The sequence below is a fragment of the Aulonocara sp. 'chitande type north' Nkhata Bay genome, linkage group LG6, assembly GCF_057382095.1.
Source record: "Aulonocara sp. 'chitande type north' Nkhata Bay isolate Kocher_YH1m ecotype deep benthic linkage group LG6, A_spYH_male_GT1.1, whole genome shotgun sequence".
NCBI lineage: Eukaryota > Metazoa > Chordata > Actinopteri > Cichliformes > Cichlidae > Aulonocara > Aulonocara sp. 'chitande type north' Nkhata Bay.
The window spans coordinates 38,641,988-38,650,716 of NC_141349.1; the positions used below are offsets into that span (position 1 = coordinate 38,641,988).

At 44.6% G+C, this 8,729-nt stretch overlaps 1 protein-coding gene across 3 annotated transcripts; it reads right to left on the reverse strand.

The window, feature by feature from the left end:
* Positions 1-344: 344 nt before the first annotated feature.
* Positions 345-8,421, reverse strand: pcdh18a (protocadherin 18a). Of its 3 annotated transcripts, XR_015129943.1 has the most exons (5): positions 5,447-8,421; positions 4,653-4,741; positions 3,852-4,024; positions 1,077-1,994; positions 345-967 (listed from the first exon to the last, which is right to left on the reverse strand). XR_015129943.1 is itself a non-coding variant. In XM_086296839.1 (4 exons), the coding sequence occupies exons 1-4, from the start codon at positions 7,919-7,921 to the stop codon at positions 1,141-1,143; spliced, it is 3,558 nt and encodes a 1,185-aa protein (XP_086152965.1). In that variant the 5' UTR covers positions 7,922-8,421; the 3' UTR covers positions 345-1,140. The 3 variants fall into 3 exon arrangements, 2 of the variants coding, with proteins under 2 accessions (XP_086152965.1, XP_086152964.1); XM_086296839.1 differs by having other exon boundaries at positions 345-1,994; positions 4,653-4,708; XM_086296838.1 differs by having other exon boundaries at positions 345-1,994.
* Between the last annotated feature and the right edge of the window lie 308 nt (positions 8,422-8,729).

Sequence of the window (8,729 nt, forward strand, 5' to 3'; positions counted from 1 at the left end):
GAAAGTAAATTAATGCCTAAATGCATTTAAATCTAAAGAGTTCATCTGGGAATAAATTCACCACTAATGGCATGTTTATGAGTAGAGTCATGCATGTGAATCATGATATAATGGGGCCTGGGGAAGGTCTGCCTAGACAGCATACATGAGATTTTGGCTCTGTGCGCACAGGGTGCTGCAATTCCAATGCTGAGCATTAGGGGGAGGTAAGAGACAGATGGGGCAAATGCAAGTACTCAGTAAGGAATTCAAGAGAAATGAAATGAAAGAATAAATGTAAATGAAAGTAATTATTGAAAACCTCAGGCACCGAGAATAATTTTCAAACACTTTTATGAATCCCTCCACTTTATTTATCGTCCACTGGTCACAATGTTACCATACAAAACTCACTTCCAACATGGAACTGCATTGGGATGTGACTATTTTCAATATGCACACACACATTCAATAACAAAATTAAATACAGTCGTTTAGAAAATAAACAGGGTAGAGGAAAAGAGACACATTGAGTGATATCAAGACATGCAGTGACAAATATAAAAAATAGACATTTTGTTTTCTTTTTCTGTACAAACATACATGGACACATATAAATATATAGAAGTAAAAAAGAGTATTTTTAAAATACAAAGATCAAATTGTACAGTTACATTCCATAATAACAAAACAGGAGACATAGCACAATATTCAAGTGGATTTGCCGTTTTCCACAGACACTGTACAATATTGTACACTGTAAGAGGAGAAATTAGATCACACAACTGTTGCTTTCTCCCTGTGGAGTCTCTTCACGCTGCTGTAAACATTACAAATGAAGAAAGGGTACAGTTTTTGTCGGTGGATTTCCTTTTGAAATCACTCATTCAAGCAACTTTGAGCAATCTGTTCTTTCAGTGCTCACTTTGATGCTTTTAAGTCACCCAGATCACAACTTCAGTGCTGTTTTTTTACCTTTCTCTCAGCACTGAAAGGTAAGGAGAAAATCTGTTAAAAATAAACAAGATGAGCATTACAGTGAATGTGAACTTTTTTTTTCTTCTTTTTTAATGTTGGCACAAGGAACACGCATTTACCATAATGTGGTGAAATATTTCTTCATATCACACAGTGAAACAATGCTATGCCTTCTCTTTTTCTCTAGTTTTGCCTGACATCCTGCAGCAGTTTGTTGATCTCTTGGACCAGCTCGCTTGCATCCATGCCAGCCTCGTGGCGGTTCTCGCTACGCTTGCCACTCTGGTGACCCTGATGGAAAACACCATCAAAGTCATCTTCCTCATAATTCTCTGGAATTTCCTCCATTGCTGGCAGCCACTTTAAGTGTGGAGGCTGGCCACTGGTGGAGGTGGGAGTCGAAGTTGAGGGTGAGGATGAGGAAGAAGTAGAAGAAGAAGGGGAGGAGGAAACATGGTTAGTCCCATTTCCAGACCCACTTCCTGGGTTTAGATAGTGAGTATTGGCTGCCCATGCAGCCACCCCTGGGGGGTAACTGGGACCTTTACCACCTGGCAGCAACCCTCTCCGGTTGTCCTGGGGAACAGCGTTGTTACTGTGGTTACCAACAATGTTGCCACTTCGTCCATTTCCTCTCTCAGTGGTTGATGACGATGAAGTTGGGCTTGTTTCAGTGCATTCGACATAAGAGTCCATATTAGGGGGTAGGAGTCGCTGAAACACAGAGTTCATCTCTGTGAGGAGGGAGCCAGCCCCTCCTCCAGCTGCACACACATCACCTCCTGCTCCAGAGACAACACCTCCAGCTCCTTCCTCTTCATTCCCAGATTCTTTGCCAAAAGTAGAGAAGCTCTTGCGGCACTCCGAGTCAACGGAGGACTGGTCATCATCGAGCTGAGGCTGCTGGGAGGACTCCTCCCCAGGGATGTACATGTTGTTGCGGTAGTCAGCAGAGGAAGCGGGTGAGGAGAGAGGAGGCATCCAGCACTGGTCAGAGTGTCCCAGGACACGACATTCATCCGTGCACAGTCTCATAGCTAAAGCAGAAAACAAAACAAAAAAAAGGACACTGAGTCAAGAGACGGTTCAACTACAAAAATCTTTAGGACATTCGTCATGCATCAGGCAAAGTAACAACAAAAAGTCTGCAAAACAACTCAAACAAATCATATGTTTAAAAATCCTCAGACAAAACCATTTTTTGTTTGTTTTTTTATGTTTGTCACTTGGTACGGAAAATGTCAACACCCCTGAATAATACAAGCCACAAAGCCTAAGACTGAAGTAAAGAGGGGTGAAAGTGTTATATTTGAAGTGATACACAGTTCAACAGGAGGACAAGGTACTGATTTCTTTAAGGAGCAGGCATGCTGTTGAGTCTGACGAGCCATGCCTTATTCTGTTAGAATGATCCATGTACAATACCTAATTAATATTTCATGGTGCACCACTTCAGTCTTTCATTAAAATCAAAATCACGGCTCTGCTTTGTAGGATTTTTATTTATTTATTTTTCTCTCAGTCTCTTCATATTCCTGTTTAGAGTTCCAGGTAGTGCCAGGTATGAAGACTATGACAGGATTTAAATAAACAAATAGACAAGTGTCAGATCCCACCCAAATGGCATCATAGGCAGCTATTAATGTAATATTTGGCTGCACTTCCAAGTATGTCCACATCTTCCAACTACAAGACTGAGGCAGGGATTTGCTTGTTTGTTCTTTTATCCTATCCAGCATGAAAAAGCACATTTGCCCATCTAAATAGAAAAATCTAAACAAATTAAATCTACTGAAGAGAAACAGTGGTAATCCTCCCTCTCAGCCCATTATCGTCTTCCCCTCCTTTTTCTTTTATATTAGCATAAAAGATAGCAGAAGAGAAAGGGGGGGAGAAGGGTTCCAACACCTCCAAGTCATTTTCAAAGGGAGAACAAAAATAAGATACAGCAGGACTGTCCACATCCACCAATCTCTGTAAAGATTGTAATACATTAACAAAATGAGGGAGCGAAAGAGAGAGAGGGCGAGAGATACTCAGGATCTCACGAAGCAGAAAGCAAAAGAAGGATGGAGTCAGTAAGAGAGAGAATAACATAATTCTAAAAGCAATTACTATGAATTCTCCTCAGTTCAGACATGAAAGTGCACCACTGTCACTCACTCAAAAGAAGGAGGGGAAAAAAACAGCACTCTGAGACGCATACCGATGAGTGACAGGCGACTCATCTCCGCTCCAGGGAGGATTTTACAGACACGACTCTATCTTAGGGGCAGATAACACACACACACAACCACACACACAGTAACAGCCAGACACACTGTAACCTCTCTCAGTGTGATAACGAGCGTGGAAATGAGGGCTGTGTGGAAGAATGGGGCTGAGTACAATAGGGATTGTGTTGGAAACAGGGTGAATGGAGTGGCTGTAAAGGCAGGTGTACAGACAAATAATGGGCTTAGGCCTGGTGCTGTCCATGGTGCTGAAATTTGTCAGAGAGGCAGTACACTGGGTGCCTAGGTGCGGTCCGCAGGAAGACAGCTTGTTTCAGTTGTAGCTCATTTTCAATTTGAACTGAGAAAGAAATCTCTTATTTCTAAGATCATGAGTGGAAAATGGCCATTTCAACTGACTCAAAGTGAAGCAAGACGCGGAATTAGTCAGAAACCTACAACTGACAACTTCTGCAAAGTACAATAAAACTGAGGTGCAATTATGCTCTGGATGGTGAAGCAATATTTGAGTATGAGTTGCTGCAATAGAAGGTGTTGGGTATGTAAGTCAGCTGACTGGCGCCTAGTCATGCTGTTATGAAGGTGACGCAAAACAGGAAAAGATGTCATTTTACACAGGGACATAGGCTGAAGAGGTGGGTTGCATCACCAAAATCTCACCTGGGTGGAGTCGATGGTGCATTTCAAGGTGCATCAGGTCAGAAAAGCCCTCCCCCAGCAGCAGTCTGTCCACGGGGGATTCCCGTCCCATGTCACAATCACTGTCCCCCGCCTCGCTGTCCCCACGGCCACTGTCCTTCAGGCTGAACTTGTCCATGTCTTGTAACGCATACCTGTGAGAAGCCATTAAAAAAAAAGACTATGAACACATATAAGTATAGTCTGAAAGTAAGTAGTAGAATTTTACACTTTGGACAAACACAGGTGGCACATTCTGTTTTGCAGGTTAAACAAATCAGTCTGTCCTTAGAGAAGATTAGTGACAAGCAAATTATATCAAACTTAGGGCTGTTTCTGGAATCTGTCAAAACTTGTGACAAGCCTTAACCCATTAATTCTACACGCAGGTAAATTGCATCCATAAATAAATCATAGCAGCCACTAGGGTATCAATAAATATATCATCCAAAGAACATAATCAGATATTATGATGAAAGCAGTGATGGATGCAGACTTTATAACCTGAGCTCCTTTTAGCACAAAGGAATTTTTGTGATATTCAGACATCTAAGGGTTTCACACTTAGAACAGAAGACATTGGTATGACAATTAGAATATGAATAAAAACATTTGGACACCATCAAGTCATGATCTACATGTAACTGATCAACTGACAGGGAAACCTGCACAACGGGTTGTTGACAAATGTCAGACACAATGAAAAACAAGAGGTTTAAAAAGTAAACAAAAGATAATCTTTTTGGGGGGGAAGGGGTGGCTGGGGGGTGGGGGGTAAATTACCTGTAGCTGCGCGAGTATTTGTTGCCACGGAAACTGGGTCTGGGCTGGTACTGGCCCTGATGGAGCATGGACAGAAGCTGTGAGACTTGCTACATCCCAAAAAAAATGACAAAACAAACAAAATAAAACAAACAAAAAGAAACAGAAAGGGGGGGATGAATTACAGATGGAGAATTGAGGAAGGGGAAAAGAGAGACAGACAACACAGAAGACAAAATAATGGATGAGTAAACACAAAATGGATGATGGAGGGGCTGCTAAAAATGGATGAGACAAAATGGATGATGTTAAAACAAAAAGGGGGGGTTGAGGGTGAGTCTAGATGAATATGTAGACATATGACTGGGGGGGTGAGTCATGGTCATGATGGAGGTAATGGTGACAGGGTGTAAACAAGGTAAAGACAAAGACACGTCTATAATCATCAACAGTTTTTAATGAGAATCAGTTTGAACTACAGGGCAGTGTTGATTAAGTCACTGTCATGGAAATGATGAGTTAATTTGCTCAAACAGGGACAGCTGTGTGAGGATGAGAAGGCTGGTGTGTGTGTGTGTGTGTGTGTGTGTGTGTGTGTGTGTGTGTGTGTGTGTGTGTGTGTGTGTGTGCTTGAGAGAGGGAGAAACACTGAGAAAGAAAATTTGGAAAGGGGCTGTGGGATCACATTTGAAATATCTGAAAGTAATTTGTTTCTCTCTCTCTCTCTGTGTGTGTGTGTGTGTGTGTGTGTGTGTGTGTGTGTGTGTGTGTGTGTGTGTGTGTGTGTGTGTGTGTGTGTGTGCGCGCGCACTTACCTCAACTGGTGGAGTTGTGTGTGCCAGTTCCAGGGCAAAGCTCTCTGGAATATGATTGGACGAAATGGTCACTAGGCTGTTCAGGGATTGGCGACTGTGGTGGTTCTGCCTGCTCCCTATCTGGGCTCGTTCCATGGGAGGTGTGGCTGAAGGGGAGCGGTGGTGGGCTCTGATTGGGAGAGTGCCGTTCACTGTGGGGACCAAGGTTATATCACCTTTGTGTATTTGGCGTGAGGGCTTCTTTGGGTGGTGCTGGTGGGTGGATTCTGCTACCCGGCAGTTATAGGAGTGCCTGGTGTCCTTTTTCTCCCGGTTACAGCGAGAAGCAAACACCACCATGATAAACATGAGTGCGACGCAGATGGCTCCCAAGGAGATGATGATAATCAGAGATACATCAAGTGAAGCCTCTCCTTGGTCTGTTACTGACCCGTGGTTCTCAATGGTCTCATGGAGAGTGATTTTCAGAACGGCCTTAGCACTGAGACTCTCACTTCCTTGATCTCTGACCACAACAGTCAGCTCTGCATGGTCATGGGGGAAGTTATCCAGACTAGCATTGGCATGAATCTCACATGTTCGCGGCTCAATCAAGAAGAATCCTTCTTCGTTGCCACTGACTATAGAGCAAATGAGCTCAGCATTGACTCCTGTATCTCTATCAGTTGCCCTAACCACAGTTATTAAGTGTCCAGCCTCTGTAAACTTTGAAGCAGGCACATCTGCAGTGAAGTTCCACAGCTGAGGGACCACAATGACTGGAGGGTTGTCATTTTCATCCAGAATGTTCAGAATAACTGTGGCATTGCTGAGCAGTGCTGGTTTTCCTGCATCCTTTGCTTGCACAATAAAGGCTATACGGCTAACATCCTCTCGATCAAATGTGCGCAGTGCATAGATAGCGCCATTAGAGGGGTCAATGGTGACATAGGTGGAGATAGAACTGCCGTGAACAGAGTTCTCCAAGATGGAGTAGCTCACCTGCCCATTAGAATCCAGGTCAGGGTCAGTGGCCAAGATGGACGTCAGATATGCTCCAGGGGCATTGTTCTCTGATTTAAAGATCTCATATTGCCCCTTCTCAAAACGTGGTGGGTTGTCATTTTCATCAGTTACATGCACAGTGAAATGTTTGACAGTAGAAAGACTTGGAGTCCCTCGATCCTCTGCCACCACAGTCAGGCTGAACTCTGACCTCTTCTCTCTGTCTAGAGTCACATTGGTCAAAATCATGTAGTTGTTCTCATATGTTTTCTGCAATTTGAAGTAGCCTTGACCATGAAGCTTGCACTCCACCTCCCCATTCAGTCCAGAGTCCAAGTCCTCTACCCTGACCAAAGCAACAAATGTGTCCAAAGGCGAAGCTTCAGATACGTAAGCTGCATCTCCATTCCCCTGGGAAGACATGAGAGTGATGCTGATGTCAGGTTTGTTGTCGTTGATGTCTACCACTTTGACCAGGATCTTGCAGTGAGCGGGCATGGAGTTTGGACCCATGTCCTGTGCTTGCACATCGATATCATAAGAATTAGCAGTCTCGTGATCTACGCGCCTGATGAGAGTCAGGTGACCGCTGTCGGGGTTAATTTTGAATGTCTCCATTATTTTCGGAGAAACATGACTGCTAAATGAGTAGACTATTTTGGCGTTTGTGCCCTCATCCGCGTCCGTTGCGTTTAAGTCAATGAGCAGAGTGCCAACAGGTGAATTTTCTGGCAGATTGATGACATATGACGACTTTTCAAAAACCGGACTGTTATCGTTTGAGTCAGTAACACTGATTTTAAGGAGGGTCGAACCCGTTCTCGGGGGAACGCCCCTGTCAGAGGCCGTGTATTGAAGTTCGTAACCAGAGCGCTCCTCCCGATCGAGCTCCCTTAGCACCACCAGCTCAGCATATTTAACCCCATCAGTCCTAGACTGAATGTCAAGCTTAAAGAAGTTGTTTGGTTCTAAGGCATACGAGTACAGTGAATTCTCCCCGACATCGGGGTCTGTGGCGCTGTCCAGGGGAATGCGCGCTCCCACGGCCGCGCTCTCGGAAATCTCAATTGGGATCACGGCGCGAGCGAACTGAGGTGCGTTGTCGTTAATGTCCAACACCTCCACCTCGATGAGAAACAGCTGGAGGTGCTCAGTGGGGAGTGTTAGCACGTCGAACTGAATGGAACAATTCAGATTCTTTTCGCAGAGTTTCTCGCGATCAATTTTGGTCTTGATGCTGATTTCTCCGTCCTGCTCGCGCACATTGAAGAAAGACGAGCTTCCTCGTTGCATAGCTCTAAAGCGGAGCGGCACCGAGCTTGGAAGTTTAGCCAGGACATCCGCGACGTCTTCTTTCAAGCGGGCAATGACAGTGCCAACCTTCTGCTCCTCATAAATCTGATATTTCAGTGTCTTGCCAGTGATGTGCTGCGTCGCCAGTGCCAACACCGCCAGAACTTTCCACATTCTTCGTAGAAAGAGCCCCTTCATTTTGGTCTCCTTTGTATTTTGCTGAACTCCGAAATAAGTCCAAAGGAATTACTGCAAAATGCAGTGGAGATCTGTTCCAGTTTCAACTTATTAAATGATGAGCTCGCTGATTCAGTAGCATTGCTTTCTCCACTGGGCAAGGGGAAAAACACCCGATTGTTAAATGTAAGCTTGCTTAAGTTGCTCTAATTTCCATAAAACCATCCGAATGTGTTTCTGTCTGTACTCCGTTGTCATACAGATCTGTTGCGCGCATCCAGTGTGCGGGGGAACCAGCGGAGTTCCACTGAAATCTGTGCGCCTTTCTCTCTCTCCTCCCTGCCTCTGGTCTGTGCGCCTTGCGCTCTCTTTCGCTCCCTCTCTCTATTTGAGGTGCCTCTGCACACAGAGTTGCCCAAAATAACCGCCTCAAACGAACTAGTTGTAGATCAGCCACGACCCTTTTTTCACATCCCAGGAAAGACAAACGATCCTTAAATCAAAAGCTGGCTGGTAGCCACTCAAACTCCGAAAAGAGAGGAAAGGGGAGGCGCAAGAGGGAGGAAAGGGATAAAGTGTGTGTGTGTGTGTGTGTGTGTGGGGGGGGGTAAAAACCCCGCCCTGTGGGGGTTCACTTTCACCACTTTTCAGAGTAACGACTACGCATCTACAATGGACAGAGTAGAAAATAAACTAAAAAATACCATACTGAAATTGCTTCCCCCGTTGCTATAAAACCCCGGGAAGGTTTACGAGTTTCTCGCTTCGGGTCTGTTCTCTCCAGACAGCGCGGAGACACAAAGAGTCTAAATTATCATTAAACAAGAAA